This window comes from Sceloporus undulatus, chromosome 2 (genome assembly GCF_019175285.1).
Source record: "Sceloporus undulatus isolate JIND9_A2432 ecotype Alabama chromosome 2, SceUnd_v1.1, whole genome shotgun sequence".
In the NCBI taxonomy this organism is placed as follows: domain Eukaryota; kingdom Metazoa; phylum Chordata; class Lepidosauria; order Squamata; family Phrynosomatidae; genus Sceloporus; species Sceloporus undulatus.
The window spans coordinates 18,824,463-18,842,509 of NC_056523.1; the positions used below are offsets into that span (position 1 = coordinate 18,824,463).

Here is an 18,047-nt window from a genome sequence, read left to right on the forward strand (position 1 = left end):
ATTTATAGTGGATAAAGTCGGCCCACTCCCTGGACTTTCTCCAGAGACGTTCGGCTGCTCGGGAGCAGGACTGGAGAAATCTAACAATGGGAGTGATCCAGGGCTGAGGCCTAGTCGTAGAGGAACAATAGGACACGCGCGTAGATACTGGGGCAAAGCTGTCAAGAGTTGAAGAGAGAGTAGAATTCAATAAAGACATAGCTGAGTCAGCAGAGTCCCCAAGATTGAGAGAAGATAAGGATGAGTCCAAAGACTGAGTGAGATGGTTAAGGTTAAGAGAATGAAGATCGCGGAACTGGCAGAGGACGGTATGACGAGGAGGTGGGATGTAGGTAAGAGAAAAGGAAAGTAGGTGATGGTCAGTGGAAAATCAGAAGCCAAGTAGTCAGACACTACACACTTGGCGGGGAGAACTAAGTCGAGACAGTGACCAAGGGAATCGGTTGGAGAGTTGGAATGGGGTTGGAGACCGAAGGAAGCTAAGAGAGAGCTGAAGCGAGAGGTTGAGGAATTCTTGGGATTGTCAAGGTGGATGTTAAAGTCACCTAAGATCAGGGAGGGGACTGTATCTGAAAGGATGATGATATGACTCAGCTTGAGAGACATGCAGGCACTGTTTCAAAAGCGGAGAGAGTGTGACTTTCCAAAGTGCCTTTTCTTTGTGTTTTTGGTTCTGAGGCATGACCAATGTAAATTGCTATGATTTTTACAAACTCATGCACAGTGAAGAAAAACCAAAGTCCCTTGACACACACTTCTGAGAAGTATAGATGGTGCAAGAACTGTGAAACCACCTGGACATGTTCTATATTCATAGCCATGTTAAACCATGCTAAACCCAAGGGGTTTGGTTATGGAATAAGTCTCTGAAATATGCAAGATGCCATGTTAAGTAAAGCCATGTTCAATGCCCAAATGTTCTGTTGTGTGTGTTTTGGAATTGGGGGGGGGGGGGGGTTTGGCCAGAAAGGGAAGTCCATTTCTGCCATCTGTCTAGAAATAATGCCAAAATGTCCTCCATTTTGATCATGCCTAAGAAACAGGCATTTATAGTAATATTTTTTTTAAATCATCAATTTTTTTCGTGTGTCCTCCATTTTAAAAAAGACGTGTCCGACATTTGAAATTTTGTCCTACATTTGTCCTACATTTGTCCTGGTTTGGAGGTCTTGACTTATGGCAACCCTATCTGTACTCAATCCCTAGAAACTGAAATGAGCTGAAGACAAAGTGGCAAAGTGGGAGCACAAGGGAGAAATATTTTTAAAGCAGCTGAAAAAGTGGGAGGACAGAGGATTAATTGTCTAGTCCAAATAGCTGGAGGATATGCCTTTTTAGACTCCATCACCCAAAAACCTCCTGCAGCTCTCTAACATTAGTCTTTTTGGGTCTTTAAAGGATTTTGTGATGCATCAGAAATGCTAACATTCCTACTAGACTAGCCTCAGGAGAGACCCAAGCCAAGGTTGGAAATGGCCAAGTGGAGAAAATTCAACGTGAGTCCTTTTCCTTCTTTTTCGTCTATGGCAATCCAGTGTCATCTATGGCCAAGTTTACAGTTCGCTGGCTTCAGTGGTTTAAGTGGAGCCAGGGCTTTGAAGGTTGAAGCTCAGGGACTTTTTCTTTGGTGAAGCAATGGCATCTGTCACACACACACACACACCACTTCCTCTATGAGTTTAATTACAGTCCACACAGTATTTGTGTATGAGGGAAGAATTTTCCACAGCAACGATATATCACTTACAGCAATATGTGCAGTAAAACAAATGTTTTGGGGTGGTTTGGTCATGAATGGGCAATTAAGACCCTTTACAAAATCCTGCTGCTCCCAAGGAAGATCATAAACCACAAGAATGGGTTTGCTGATATGGATCAACATAGCTACCTTCCTTTTGTGAACTCTTGAGGAGGGGAAGGAACCAGTGACATTGAGCACGTCCCACTCTCTCAGCTTCAGAACGAGGCCATGGCAACCCCCCTTTGACTAAATCATGGAGTAGGAATGGAATGTGAATGTGTAACTAATCTGTCAATAAATAATAGCAGCTTGAGCCTGCCCTTGTAGCTGTCCTGAAAGGTAGAATTTCAGCCACTTCCGTTTACTTGGAAGGATCTTCCGGTTTTTCTTCCAGAATCCTTTATATTGCCATTTCTCTTTTCCAGAAGACTATGGGACTCTTTAAGAACTTTCTTTATATTATTATCAAGATGGACATGCTGTTTTGTTTTTGTTTTAAAGAGTTTTAAACTTTAAATTTTAATAAAGCAATATTTTTAATTGTTTGAATTGTTTAATTGTTTTTTAAACTTGTATTTTGCATGGTTTATAGTGTTTTAACTTAGACTGTTTTAGATTTGTTAGCCACCTTGAGTCCCTGTACTGGGAGGAAGGTGGGATATAAGTAAACATAATAATAATAATAATAATAATAATAATAATAATAATAATAAGATGAAGATATGTTTAGCATACTTTCAGTACTTGAATATAAATTTATTATCAAATGCATTAAAAAAAACCCTATTTTTGCAGTGGCACAGCCCATGGATGGGAACTAGAAAAAAGGGATATAATTATTGTGCTTTTATTATGTCTGGTAACTTTTATGTTTAAGTATTAATCAGAGATTTCACTAAGGGGTTCGGGGCTGTGGGCCGCACCAAGTGACACCGTAAGTGGGAGTGGCATCAATGATCCCCAATCTGTATTCTGCCTTTTGGCAGAAATGGGCTGTGATGTTTCTTCGCCCACATTCTTTTAAAACACTAGAACCCATGCTCAGGATGAGCATTTTATATTCTAATTTAAAAGCATAATTTTAATTTTGCTAGTTGTTTATGTCACTACTATTGCCATTATATTCAGTGATATACAGGAATTATGGTTTATAAGTAACATTGATACAAAAAACATTATTAAGGATTCTGTATGGTGTGGTATAGGAGGATGCCAGTGTGTGTGTATGTGGGTGACACCAAGTATGACTGCATTGGATGACACTAACTCTAATGACGCTACTGGTGTTAACTGTTGAAAAATAAATGTAAAAGTCAAAGAAAGAAGGGAAATAAGAAAAGTACTGTATTTACTAAGTAGTTTAGCTTGTATATTTCTCTCATACCTTTTCTCAAAAGACCTCAAAATCTTGGAAATGATCTGCCTTTTCTAACTTCATCCATGAGAAAAACATGGACTGATGAAACTATATCCCAGCGCTATATTGTATGTGTGATATGCATAGGCTTGCCAGTTCAGGACTGTCCCAGGTCCTGAGATTTTGGGGCCAGAATTAGAGACCTAAGGATGGCCTCTGGTGATGTCATTAAGCATAATGACAAATACCAACTACCAAGCATGATTACTCACAGATTGTCATTCACATTACCTTTTGAATTGTAATTCACCCCCCCCCCTTTATTTTTCTGTTTAGAAATTTAGACAGAAATCTTACCCAAAAGACTTACCCAAAAGATGACTCCTTCTGGCCTATTCAGAGAGACAGAATAAGGGACATTGAATCTAGCCTCTTTGCTTCTAGCTACAAAGTGGATGCAGAGCAGAGCAGAGGGTGAGCCCTGGCACCACAATGATTGGGAAGGAAGGAGCAAGCTAAATAAGGTCTCATTCCCACTGGAGAATAAATCGATTTCCTCATCGATTTATATGTGTGTCGATCCCACTGTGAACTATTTCAGAAGTGATTGCATTCAGTTGGATTCACATCAAAGTGAGGCAAATCCCCCCCCTTAAAAATGCTTTTTTAAAACAGTAGTTTGCTGGATGTTCTTTTGCTAAAAATCGATTCAGGGTAGGTGTTTTTTTTTTTAATTGATTCAGGGGAGTGGGAGTGAGGGATCTGATTCTCATTTGTAAGCCTGGGTCCTGCTTTTAGGGATCTGGCTTAGGGGCTGCTGTCATGACAGATGGCTGCCATGGAGAGAAGGAAGAGGAGAAGGAAGGAAGAAAAGGCAAACTCCCTCACAAACCTTGCCAAGGAACATAGCATGACAAATTGCAGGCTGGTGGCACGGTGGGAAGCTTGGACCCTGGTGGCTCCTCCTCCACCTCCTCCAGATGGGCTGCCCTCTGGTGTGCATCCTATCTCACAACGGTTGCGCTCTGTCCCCCTCTCCTCTTCTTTGCCCTGATCCACCCTCAGTTACCTCTCCAGGCCCCTGACCACCAACCAGGCCTTGGCAGCCTCACCAGGGAGCCAGGCCAGAGTTTGAATGAAACTTCATATTCATATGTGATTGCACTGCTGCTTTCTGGAAAATGCCCTAACTTTTCTTGACTGCAACTTTTGGTGCTCATGTTGCAAGTTGGAGATCATTGGTAACGGAGGCAATTGTGCATACCTAAATGATGAAGGAAGTGCCAGCTCCTCAAGCTGCAGCATTATACACTGTTGGATCTGCCATAAACCAAGTGTATAGATGGGACCAGTTGTTGCATGGAAAGAAGAGGATAAGTCACAGCTCCATAGAAAGAACACTTTGAAAATGGAGTGACAGATACATCAGTTGCTCTGCCAAGTACCTGAAATGAGAAATATCACTCTGCCCCACAGGACCTATGTAGAACTGTATTGGTGGAGCATTGTGCTTGATTTGCACAATATGTGATTTTGATTATTCTGCAGTATTTAAAACTATTTTGCACTATGTTGTTTTAATGCTGGTAGCTTTTATACCATTATTTAAACCCATTTCTTCTAAGCATTCTCTGTTTTAAAGCTGATGAAATATAATTTCAAAAAAGCATTGGCTTTTCATCCCATGCATCTGAAAATGACTGTTATGTACAGAAGGATCAAATGTAATCACCATACTAAAGCAAAGGCTTCCTGTAAGCCTGTAGATATTTCATATTCTTAGCAGTCAGTCAAATAGTCATTGTTAGAACTTTCAGAAATACTATTGGAATATATTTCTCCTTCTTTGGAAGTTTTTAAACAGAGGCTTTGATTGTATATTCCTGCATGGCAGAATGGGATTGAACTAGATAGCTGTTGCAGACAACTTGTTGTTGTTGTTGTTGTTGCTTTTGCTGTGTGCCTTGAAGTCATTTTTGACTCATGGTGACTCTAAGGTGAACCTATCAGGGTTTTTCTTGGCAGGATTTTTTCAGAAAGGGTTTTGCCTTTGTCTTCCTCTGAAGGCTGAGAGGGAATAATAATAATAATAATAATAATAATAATAATAATAATAATAATAATAGGTTTTATTTATATACTGCCCAATCACTGGGAATCCGAGCAGTTTACAACAGAGGGAATAATAGACAGTTCCCTGCCCTCAGGCTTACAATCTAAAAGGTATGACTTGCCCAGAGTCACCCAGCGAGTTTCCATGGAGGAACAGGGATTCAAACCCTGCTCACCAGAATCCTAGTCCGATGCTCAAACTACTACTCCACTTTGGCTCTCCTATCCAGGCTACCAGTCAAAATAGCCAAACCCAGAAGCTGACCAAATTAAACAGGCAACTTGCCCAATTCTCCTACTATTCCCTTGCTATCCAATCCTGTTTGAGCCTGGGGAAGAACTCAGAGTTTTCAAGAAGATCTTGAAGCATATGAGAACCAGGGAAATCCTTTGCCCCAGGAGTCCAAGGCTGTAACACAAAACAGCTTTTAATAGCAATAGCCAAGCAATCAAGATGCTGGTTTTAGAACTAATGAAGCCTACAGGTATGCCCCTCACTAAGCAAAAATTAAGTAGAGTAGTGTATTTACAACAACAACAAAAATATATCAAAAAGGCTACTAAAAACCCCCCACAGAAGAACAATATAGAATTAGGCTGAAATAAGAAAACCAAACTTCCTTTTCTAAACATACATATTGAAACATGTACATATTGGAGCATGGAGCCACTGTGAAGGTATTGCGTATCAGATTTGGCCATGGGTTGTACCACAAAACCAGTAAACAGTAAGCCTGTTGAAATTGTTTTGGGTGATATCTCTTGCCCATGGTCCCGGTTTGGTGCCAACTGGATGCAGATGCAGGCGCCACTGGAACTCAGGTTCAAAGCAAAACTCCAAAACAGGCTTTTCAGCTTGCTGGAACAATGACTAGTGAAACAGCTGCTTTATTAAAGAAACAAACTCCAACAGGTTCACTCATTAAAGAGGGCTTTTATTGCTTGTTGCTATATACACGAGCTAATAATACAATAATAATTGTACAACACATCTTACTCTTTCAGAGTCCATTCTCCCAGAATCCACCAGAACAGTCTTTGTTCTCATAAATACAACTTTCCCACGCAGTGATCCCTTAGTCCATCCTCGCCATGCAACACAGAAACCAATCACAGTACAAACAGAAAACATATCTTGATTACATTTTGTCTTGTTCCGTTGACCTTGGACATTCTGTCTGCGGCCTAGGCTTTTGGCCTTCAGCTGTAACCAATTTTAAGCTTTAGCAACCATTTTCACATCTGAACATTTTCACCACAAATATATACTAACAAAGCCTTGCATTTACTCTAAATGAGGGTAGAGTATGCAAATGAATAGTACTTCTTTCACTTCTGCTCCTCTTCATTGCCTTTTTTTGTAGGAGAGGAGGATAAAGGAATTAAGAATAGGAAACAGTGACATATATGCATGCAAACCTCTTTGGACTTTGAATTTAAGGAGGAAATGTGAACAGTAATTTTACACACACACGTAACCTTTAAAGAAATATTTTAAGTTTGTGCTTAGATTACATGCTGACTACTCAGTTTATTTTCTATTTGATTATTTACACCAGAAGAGCTTCTGTTTCACAGATCCACTTGGTTACAGCACTGCATGCTTCTGAAATGATTTTTTCCCCTTTCAGCATCCCACAGCTGTTTGCTTGGGCAGCTCCTGTTACTTGCAACCTGCAGAATTAGAGAAAAAGAAGGCTTGTCAAGGGCTGGCCTCTCATTTCAACTGGACTTGGCTTTAAAAAAATCATCCTTCCCATAGCTGAGTTTATATAGATATTGCGCCCATTTCAATATGGATACTGTTGCAGGCACACATTTGTTGTATGGTGTGTGTTGACTTGCATCTATTTCATAGCATTTAGGATACCTTGGGAGCATCCACACTACAGCACATATAGCACTTTGTTGTCATTTTAACTGGCATGGAATGCTGGGATTTGTAATTTATTGAGGTGCTTAACATTTTCTGCTAGGGAACTGTAGTCCACACCTCCGAGCTCTGGTCCCAGAGTTACTTAGCAAAGAATTCTGAGTACCACACCAATCTACAAACCTCATGATTCCATTGGATAGATTCATGATAGTTGAAGGGTTATTCAACTGTTAAAATTATACAGTGTGGATGTACCCTTGAACACTTCATTGGAACCTTTTGTTTGTTGCTAGCTGCCTTCAAGTTTACCTCAACTCATGGCAACCTTGTGAATGAGCTATTTCCACACCTTTCTCTCCTCAATCCCTTTGCTCAGGTCATGTAGTCTCAGACCTTTGGTCTCCTTGATTATATCCAGTAGGCATGTGGTCTTTTATAGGTTGGTAAAATGAGTACCCAGCTTGTTAGGGACAATTGGCTTACACACTGTAAACCGTTTAGACTGAGAGTGCTGAGTTCACTATGAAGCGGTATAGAAATGTAAATACCATTACTATTCCTCTCTTTCTACTACTTTCTACCTTACCCCACATCATTCTCTTTTCTAATGTTTTGTGCCTTCTCATGATATGGCCTACACATTGTGAAATACTTAGATGTACTATTGCCACACGAGATTTTAATACAAAAAGATTCAGGTACATGGGTGGGATACTAAAATCTTCTCCAGTAAACTTGGACCATGGGGAGGGAGTTAAAGTGGTATCAAACTGTTATCATAGGGGCAGTACAGACAGGCAGCTAGAGATGTAAGCCCTGTGGCTGTGCTGCAGCATACGCGTGCTTCAGCACCGACACATCGCCATGTGGTGTTGCAAACAGGAAGGGGCACCACCATGATGCCACTTCCTGCCAGTGATGTCTGGACGCTGCGCCACACTTGCGTCATCATAGTGGACTCTGTGTGAATGGGAGGCCACTATGATGGCAACCTCCATACGGACTAGGGTTCTGGAGCGTGCAGTTGGTGCTCCCAAGCCCTAGAAGCAGCACTGGCTAGTGGCTTATACAAGGGTCTTTCCCTCCCTGCTGCTAGGAGAATTCTCATACCTGGGAAGACTGGCCATCCAGATGTTATTGGACTCCAGGTCCCATCTGTTCCAACCAGCCTGATCAATGGTGAAGGTCAGTAACATTTCATGATCGTCACAAACAATTTGTTTCCAAGATCTGGCTTAGGTCGACCTGCCTGTGTATCTTTTTTATATGTTAGATGACATTCTCTCTCATCCACTTCTTGTCACATAACTAAGGAAGATCTACATTTTAAAAACCATTTTTAAAGTTGGTCACCCACATCCACTGCTATAAAGATGGATTTTTAGTTCCCTCCTGGTTTCAGTGCATTTCAATATATTAAATTTAGAATCATAGAATCATAGAGTTGGAAGAGACCGCAAGGGCCATCCAGTCCAACCCCCTGCCATGCAGGAAATCCAGATCAAAGCATCACCGACAGATGGCCATCCAGCCTCCGTTTGAAGACCTCCAATGAGGGAGACTTCACTACACTCCTAGGAAGTGTGTTCCACTGTCGAAAAGCCCTTACTGTCAGGAAATTCCTCCTAATGTTGAGGTGGAATCTCTTTTCCTGCAGCTTGCATCCATTGCTCCGGGTCCTAGTCTCTGGAGCAGCAGAAAACAAGCTTGCTCCCTCTCCAATATGGCATCCCTTCAAATATTTAAACAGGGCTATCATATCATCTCTTAACTTTCTTTTCTCCAGGCTAAACATACCCAGCTCCCTAAGTCGTTCCTCATAGGGCATGGTTTCCAGACCTTTCACCAGTTTAGTCGCCCTCCTTTGGACACGCTCCAGTTTCTCAATGTCCTTTTTGAATTGTGGTGCCCAGAACTGGACACAATATTCCAGGTGGGGCCTGACCAGAGCAGAATCATCTTCACAGGTTTTGAATTTGAAATGTTAATTATTCAAATCTGAATTCAGGCACGCTGGTTTGTTTTTAATTAGAACTAACACTTTGCATGGATCTGTTTGTACAAGTTCTTTAAACATGGTAAGATTTTGGGGTTGATCCCCATAACTAAGATTCATAACTTTAAAAAGAAAGATGGAAAGGGAAACACTATCAGATCCAGCACTAGCCTAGACCTTAAGAGTGTGAAGAGTCCTGTAACAGAAATAGATAAAGGCACCTTATATTCATAGCTATTTGTATACGTGACAAAAATTGCATTTATCTTCCAGAACAGGTGATGAAGTAAAGTGTATACAGTTAAATATTGAATCTGGAACTAACTGTCCATTGGGCACAAGAGAATACTGGAAGTGGAAAATCATAAACTTTCCCCATCAAAACTAGTATGAACTGCAGGAGAAAAATACTCACAATGTGTCATTTAACAGGGAGCCTTCTACCCAAGACCATTCACTTGTAAGGGGAATGGCAGTCAGTCCAAGCCACAGCAGTTGTGCACCATCAGTAATACCCTTTATGAAGTCCTGCCAATGATACAAGAATCAGTCTAAAGATTTTCAGATATGCTTATACATTTGTCTGTAAATGTCCAGTAGATCATCACAGAATCATAGAGATGGAAGAGGTCTCATGGGCCATCAGTTCCAAACCCCTGTTCAATGCAGAATATCCAGCTAAAGCACTTTTTGAAGCCATCCAGAGAAAGAGACCCCACCACCTCTCTAGGCAATTGGTTCCATTACCGAACAGCTCTCACTGTCAAGAAGTTTCTTCTAATGCTCAGTTGAAATCTACTCTCCTGTAACCTCAAATCATTAGATCTAGTCTTACCCTTTGGGGCAGCAGAGAAAAGGTTTGTCCCATCCTCACTGTGACAGCAGTTGAGGTATTTAAAGAGGGTAATCATGTCAACCCTAAGTTTTCTCTTCACCAAGCCTAACATGCCCAGCTCCCTCAACCTCTCTTCGTCTGTTTTGTTCTCTATACCACTTATCTTCCCTGTCTTAACTAGCATGACAGTGTGTGTGCAATTCAGGGCTTGGAACAGTTACCTTCTTGGACTATAGATGCCAGAACTCCCCAGCCAGCCTGGCCATGCTATATCAGTGATTCTAAGAGGTATAGTCAAAACAGTAACTTTTCTAAGCTCTGGTATGAGTTCCTATTACAAGCAGCTGTGTTGTGGTAAACCATGTATCAGAAACTGAGCAATACTAGGAAAGCAGTTATTAATGCAAACAACTGCCCAGAGTTCCAAAGAACATGTAACTGACATAACTGAGACACTGAACTTTACTGAGTATGCAAAAATCATGTGTACTTCTTACTGCAAAAACCAAGAGGTGGTTCTGTTACAGAAATACAATTTATATGTGTAGTGCATGAGAGCCATTGGACAATTAGCCCTATATGAAATCTTAAAAATGAACTGTATAATATTATGTCAGAAGAAAAAAGTTTTTATTAAATTCTGAACTAAAAGGTGTATATTTTAAAAACCATTATGTATTCTTGAAATACTCAACTGTACCCTAGGAGAAGCACCTTGCTTACTACAGCATGCAGCTCCCTAATGCTGCCACCACACTGCAACAGTAAAACAATTTTACACCACTTTAACTGCCATGACTCAGTGCTATAGAATTCTGGGATTTGAAGTTTGGTTGGACATCAGAGCTATCCTAGCTGAAAGGCTAAATATCTCACAGAACTACAAATCCCAAAAGTACATAGCATTGTGCCATGGCAGCTAAAATTGTGCCCAAACTGCTTTGCTTCTGCAATGCAGATACAGTCTAAGATCAGCTTTCTTTAAGCAAACTTGAGGCAAAATGTTATTTCTAATTTAAAGTCTGTGAGTGTTTTATATATGAATACATCCACCCCTCCACATTTGCAGCTTTGAATTTTGTGGATTTGATTATTCATTGATTTTATTAATATGTTCTCTCTAGGAATATCTAGGTCATCCTAGGGGGTGCAGCCTGCAGGGGGTGTAAAATGCACTGGGTGACACCCAGTTGGGCCCTCTTCCCCCTTCAGGGCAGGAGGGGCAAACACCCACCCTTCCTGACTGCTCAATCGCCAGGCTTTCTCCCCGTGAAATGTTGGAGGGATGAGAGTTCTTAAAGCATTTTAAATTTGGAATTTTTGGAAATTGTTGAGATTGCTTTTCCTGTACGCCACACTTAGATCACATAAGTAGAGATGATACAATAATTGTATGAGAGGCCACACACACTGCACTCTTCACTTATAAAGGTTTCAGTATGGCACCTCAGCGCTAAATATTTTTAAAATACAGTCTGCCCTCCACATTTGTGGAGCCTAGAGGCACAAGACCCCACAAAAGTGGGGGGAAAATGTAAATATGCATGACCAGTAGTGCCCCAGGCCTGGTGTCACCCAGTGTGGGAGGAATGGATGGTGGCAGGGACCTCCCCTGTCTTCTGCACTCATGGTTGGTGGCTGGGCAAGTGAGGCAATGGAAGGGAGGAGGACAAGGAGTGTGGGCACGTCCTTCCCGACTATCCCATCCTGGGCTTCTTCCCCTGAGAAAAAGCCTGGGATGTAGGAGGAGTATGAGCACACATGCACCCTTCCTAGCCATGCAGGGAGGAAGCCTTCAGACACAGGCAAACTCATAAACAATCAAATCCATGAATGTTAAACCTGGGAATGTGGAGGGCATACAATAATTTTCTAAGAATTATAGGTAGGTGTCCAACAGTTCCTTGCCGCTGACACCATTTCTTAAGGGGAAAATATAAAACCTTACAGTGTCCAGATCAAACAAATAATTCAAATATTTGTAAACAGAATAATTTATACAGCTCCCCTAATTCAGCTAACCAGCACACACACAAAAAAACCTGGAATCAATCAGAGAAAGGATTTACATATTTTTATGCAGGAAATCATGACATTATTAGTATTTACCAGTTCTGCTTTTTCTTTTATCACTGCAAGCTGAGAGACTTTTGCTGTGCAGTCATGATGACTCTTGTTCCATGTGTTTTTTTCTCTGGAGATCCAATAGCACTTGTCCTTATGGCGCAACCAGGTTTCAGGGCAGAGTTTACACCTTGAATTCTCTGGATTTTTGAAAAAAGGAGAAATTGATACTTGCTTATTTGAGTCCATTCTAAATATTGCAGATTTTCCACTCCAGAAACTAATCATGTATTCATTCTGATACCAAACTACTCATAAACTTACTCACTGAATTAGACATCCTTATGCTTTTTCTTAAACTCAACTTCTTTCTATGTTTCTAAACAAACATGTTTATGAAAAATGTTAGCTGTAGCCCTCTTGAGATCAAGAAGGGTTTTCCCCCTGAACCCTAAACTAAGAGCCAGTGTGAGCTTTAGGAGCCTAAACTAGGGGCTGTGGGACCAACCTAAAGAGGGGATTCATCACATCCTTCTTAATAGATTTTCTGGCGATTTTAAAAAAAAAGAAGCAGTAGCAGGGAAAGATTACAAATGGAAGGTGGAAACATCTTAACTCTCATAAAATTCAGTACTTAAAGAAGCAGGGTGACAATAGGACTAAAACCTCACATGGGTTACGATAGAAAAAAACTGATCCCACTGAAGCACAATATATACTCGTCTACTGACTTCAGCAGAGAGTATGACAGTTACATTTTAGATTAAACTTGAAGAATCTTCTGGTTAACTTGGCCACTGAACTTGCTGCCTAAAGGTTCAAGGAACTGTTGCAAGCTCTGCTGAAATCAGTGGGAAACTTAGGCAATGTTTACATCTTTCTTTTTAGAATGAATGGGACTTAAATGTACTTGACTTCATCTGGATCATGTTAATCCTGCTTCAATTTAATGGACAGAGATTGCTGAAAACATTAAAGTTACCTGTGGAGTGATTACCATATGATTTGCACAGATACTGTAGCAAAGCCTGATGGTTATCCAACTTGGTCTTCTGCTGACTCTCATTGCTGGGTGTTTGGCTGTTTGTTCCTTGGAAGGCATGGATCTTTTCAAGAGCATGCAGGGATTCTTTGGTCCACCAGCCTTTAAAAAAGATTTCTGTTTTGTTGATCACCGAATTTACAAAGATAACATTAAAAAAAAATAAAGTTAAGTATGACATTATCCATGGAAAAGGTTGCTCCCAACTAACCCGTTTCTTTGAAACTGCAATATATTTTTTTCCTACGGAGAATGGAAGACTGTATGTACACTAAAGAGTTTGACACCACTTTGGTTGGCATGACTCTATCCTCTGGCACTCTGGAATATGTAATTTGGTGGGATGCATAGAATTCTCTGCTAGAGATTCTAAGTAAGTACTTCATTAAAGGACACTCCCCCAGAATCTGTAGAATGGAGCCTTGGCATTTAAAAAGATATCAAAGTGAGATAACTGTACAGTGTAGACACACTCCAAGATCTTGCCAGATTTTTCCCTCCAATCTTCCCCCTCTCCACAGTCCATTTCTGCTAAAAATTAGAGTTCTTCCTCTAATTGTGATTCCATCCCACGCAGACATGAACACCTCATGTTTAGACATGTCACTTTCTGCATTAGAGAAGTTATAGTGGTTCTAGAAGCTTTCGTCTTCAAGTGTTGAAGAAAGTGAGGTAAGGCCTGAACAGGGCTACAGCTGCTTTTAAAAGCACCAGATGCACACAGTGGTAAACAAATGGCATACTCTTTAGAGAGGGCTTGAATCACTCAGCCATTTCAACAAATGAGAGAACCTATTCTCTACTTGGTTTACTCTGAGGATGTGAGAAAAACAACTTGCATTTTCTAAAATGAAATGTGTTTCAGCTGCAAAAGGTATTTTGGACAAGAAGTCAAAACTAATCCTGCAGTTTATAAAATTAACATAGCCAGCACTGCAACAATAGATACCTCACTTGGGCCCTGAATAGACTGGTGATACACACTGGCATTGGGGCAGAGTGGGGGCATGGTGACTGCACACCATGTACCCCAACTCCGCTGTCATGCTGGCGTGATGCTGCATGCCCCTGAGTTGCAGTTTGCACTCTCTATAGAGGTGGACCTTTGATTATTAGACACTGGCTGTCATATTAAGGATTTATAAAGCTTTGTAAAACACCCTATGTTATGTTATGCCTCAGCCTACTCACCCCAAATGCCCAGTGCTATCATGGCTCCCAGTAGAAGGAGGATTGTCATGCATCCAAACCCAAGAAGGGACCGATGCCATCGGCAATGTCTCAGCAGGATATCTACAATAGTCAATGGTTGGGGAAAGAGGTTAAAACAAGAACAAAAAGAACCGTGGTGGGTCAAGCCAAGAGCATCTCTAATTCATCATTTTATCTGCCCTACTGATTATTTTGTGTAGAAATCCATAAAAAAGAACTTCTCCCTTTGCTGTTCTTCAGACTGGTAGTCAATCAGGATTGCTGTCAAGCTGGCTAATAATAATAATAATAATAATAATAATAATAATAATTGTTATTAAAAGGTTGAAGACTTTCCTCTTCAATTCTCCAGTTTAAGTTGCTGAGCATGCCTATGGTGGCAGCCGAGATGGGTAGTGACTGAGAAGGATTTTGTTTGTTTTTGTTTTTAGCATATTAGTATATTATTTCAGTATATTATTATTTTGTATATTTGTATATGTTCTGATATACCACCCTTTGGTGGAAAGTACATTATAAAAATAGGTTGTTGCTATTATTATTATGATTATGATTATTAGCATGGAAGCAGTGGTGTCATTAGAGCAGGAGTCACCCAGTGTGGTAACTCATGGCATCACCTCCATGGGTATCTTCTCATGCCAGAACATACAAAATTCTGTTCCATCCTACAGCACCTAACTTTTGTTGGAAGTCTCCCATCCAAGCCCCCCCATGGCACTATCATTCCATGATAGTGGGATTGTGTGCTCCTGTAAAGCAAGAGGCTACGCTGATGGCAGCAGTGCTACTGGTAGGGTCTCTGATGTCAGACAGGCTTTGGCTGAGGAGTCATGCTAAATGTGCCAAGCAGCTATAGTGGAGGGTGATACTGGCAAAGGATCTCTCAGAAACAATGGCAGTGGCACCACAGCCAACACTCACTAGTACAGTTAAGAGAGATAAAAAAATAACGGCCAAACAAACTGAAGCTACCAATGTTGTACACCAATACACCAATGTTGTACAACAACTGCCAGAAGATTTCTGGCCCTCAAATAAGAGACATCCTTTTGTAATAGTGTATTATTATTATTATTAACCTTTATTTATAAAGCACTGTAAATTTACACAGCGCTGTACATACAATATTTTAAATATGTATCACCTAGTATCCCTGGTGGTGATCCAACGATACATCTCTGGATAATTTTCAACTGATCAGCAAGGCGTTCACATTCCTATTTATCCTAACAATGGCAGCAAGCGACCCCCAAAAAGAAATAGGATGCAAAAAAAAATTATTTTTTTTTATGAAACCAGTAAAAGGGTACAGTGGTACCCCGGGATACGAATGCGCCGCCTTACGAAATTTCCGGGTTACGAAAAAAATCCATAGAAAAAAACTGTTCCGGGTTACGAAGGTTATTTCGGGTTACGAAAAAATTTTTGGTGCTTTTCGGCGCTTTTTCGCACGAAATCGCGGCTTTTCCCCATTAGCGCCTATGGCTTTTTCGGCTTACGAAGGATTTCGGGTTACGAACGCGGCGGCGGAACGAATTATTTTCGTAACCCGGGGTACCACTGTATATGAATTTAGATCTGGTTACACATTCCCAGCCTAATCATGCATTCAGAAATCATGTGTGTGTGTTTGCATGTGTTTGCACACACTCATGTGCTCATGCAGTACAGTGATAATAACAAACAGGATTTAATAAATTAGTAAAACATTTTGGCTTCTGCCTTTTCTATTTGTTGAAAACAAGTAGGTGGGTGTACCTTTTTAAGCAATGGAAAATAATTCATATCTTACAAATATGTAGAGAGAGTGAAACCCCTTCAATTGCTAATCTGTTTCATGGTGGGACAACACATGTACTAAAACCCAACCACAGAGTCTTCCGAAAGGAAATACGAAGGTGTTAGTGCTTCCATTATTTTTAAATGCTTAAAGGTGTATCAAATGAACAATATTTTTATTTTGAACTATACTTTTCTGTCTTATTTTGTATCTCACTTCAAAGAGTTATTATAATGAACAAAAACTGTCTCTAATTTTGCGTCTTATAAAAAATCTGCAGGACAAGTAAAGTTGCAAGAGACTGACTGGCCCAAGATCACCCAGTGAATGCATGTCTAGGTGGGGTTAGAAATGGAGCCTTTCTGCCTTAATAACCAAAATAAACATTATGACAGACACATAATGGCTCAACCTAATAAATACTTCCATGCCCCTCAGATGGAAAGTATAGTTTTACTTATCTATGAGGCATGAATGTTATCACAGTGTGTATTGTCCTGTTGAACAAACATGACCTTTTGTTGGCCATTGACTGTTGGTTGGCTTCATGGCATATTAGCCTCTGGGACTGTGCGATGATATCACATTGTAGGTAAGATAAGTGTAATCAACAAAATTAAGGTTTTGGGGCAACCAAATCACATCTTCCAAAATAGTTTTTAAGGCCTGATTTCCATTACCATATCCACTTGCTCCCTCTCTGTTTCTCTTGTTTCAAACCAAGTTTACTTTATTATGGCAATAATGTTAATGCTGTTGCCAAAGGTAGGACCAAAACCACTGAATTAAAATTACAAGAAAGGAGATGATAAATGGACAGTAGAAAGAACTTCCTGATGGTAAGAGTTGTGTGACAGCAAAATTTGTTGTTACTGAGCACCTTCAAGTCACTTCCGACTTATGCAACTCTAGGGTAAACCTATCATGGGGTTTTCTTGGCAAGTTATTTTTCAAAGGGGAGTTGCCTTTGCCTTCCTCTAAAGCAGAGAGAATGTGACTTGCTCAAGATCCCCCAGAGGGTTTCCATGGCTGAGCAGGGATTTGAACCCTGGTCTTCACAGTCATAGTCCAATTCTCAAACCACTGCATCATCCTGGCTAACAAAATGACCTACATCAAGTGGTGGACTCTCTTTCATTGGAAGTCTTTGAACAGATTGCCCTCTCTCAAGAGTGCTTTAGCATTATTATATTCCTGCATGGCAGGGAGTTGGACCAGTGTCTCTGGATCCCTACTGACTCTATGGGATTCTAGGGATAGTTGTTGATCAACAGATACCCAGGCTCCTAATATTCTCCTCAACAACATGATTTGCATAACATAGTTATTGTTACAAGACCCTTTGGTCTGTATTGTGATGGACACTTATCATCAAAAGTCCCATTAATGATGACAAGATAAAATAGCATAAAATGGGGATGGCTGCCACACTGCAGAATCAATGCAGTTTAACACTAGTTTCACTGACATGGCTCCATCCTATGAAATCCTGGGATTTAAAGTTCGCTGCAGAATCAGAGCTCTCTGACAAGGAAGGCTAAACACCTGACAAAACTAGAAATCCCAGAATTCCATAGCATTTAAATATGTCAGTTAGCATGGTGTCAAACTACATTAATTCTATAGTGCAGATACACACTCTCCCTTTGCATTATCTTTAGCCATACCTACCAAATTATGTAAGGTTAATGGAAGAGACTGGGTATCGCCATAAGAATATGGGAAGTTACTTTTTGAAAATAATTGGTTGTGTTACTCATTATTCTGATCATCCAACAGGGATTACTGGTTACAGTAAATAGATACATGCACTACTTGGTACCTCCATCACAGAATCAAAAATGGTGTCCTACACTGCAGCACAGCTTCACAGTAGAGAGACCAACTTTTCCAGCAAATCTCTCTCTCTCTCTCTCTCTCTCTCTCTCTCTCTCTCTCTCTCTCACACACACACACACACACACACACACACACAGAGAGAGAGAGAGAGAGAGAGAGAGGATCTACCGTAATACAAGTAACGTTTTAA

The 18,047-nt window shown here is 40.5% G+C and overlaps 2 protein-coding genes across 3 annotated transcripts in view; both read right to left on the reverse strand.

Moving 5' to 3' along the window:
- Nucleotides 1-18,047, reverse strand: part of LOC121924382 (killer cell lectin-like receptor subfamily F member 1) — a 111,413-nt gene that overhangs the window by 48,565 nt on the left and 44,801 nt on the right. The gene's annotated exons all lie outside the window — the stretch shown is intronic.
- Nucleotides 6,717-14,311, reverse strand: LOC121924383 (killer cell lectin-like receptor subfamily B member 1B allele B). Of its 2 annotated transcripts, none has more exons than XM_042455818.1 (5): nt 14,215-14,311; nt 12,964-13,125; nt 12,027-12,181; nt 9,498-9,610; nt 6,717-6,884 (listed from the first exon to the last, which is right to left on the reverse strand). In XM_042455818.1, exons 1-5 carry the CDS (start codon nt 14,261-14,263, stop codon nt 6,761-6,763), a joined length of 603 nt encoding a protein of 200 aa, XP_042311752.1. In that variant the 5' UTR covers nt 14,264-14,311; the 3' UTR covers nt 6,717-6,760. The 2 variants fall into 2 exon arrangements, with proteins under 2 accessions (XP_042311752.1, XP_042311753.1); XM_042455819.1 differs by having other exon boundaries at nt 12,964-13,140; nt 14,215-14,258.

What these genes read in the sequence shown, in the direction of transcription:
- LOC121924383 (XM_042455818.1), bottom strand. Translation starts at nt 14,263, where the DNA reads ATGACAATCCTCCTTCTACTGGGAGCCATGATAGCACTGGGCATTTGG. An exon ending in ATATGGTAATCACTCCACAG is followed by an intron (nt 12,182 to 12,963) that starts GTAACTTTAATG and finishes TCAAAAATCCAG; the next exon opens with AGAATTCAAGGTGTAAACTC. An exon ending in TCCCTGTTAAATGACACATT is followed by an intron (nt 6,885 to 9,497) that starts GTGAGTATTTTT and finishes CTAATTCTGCAG; the next exon opens with GTTGCAAGTAACAGGAGCTG.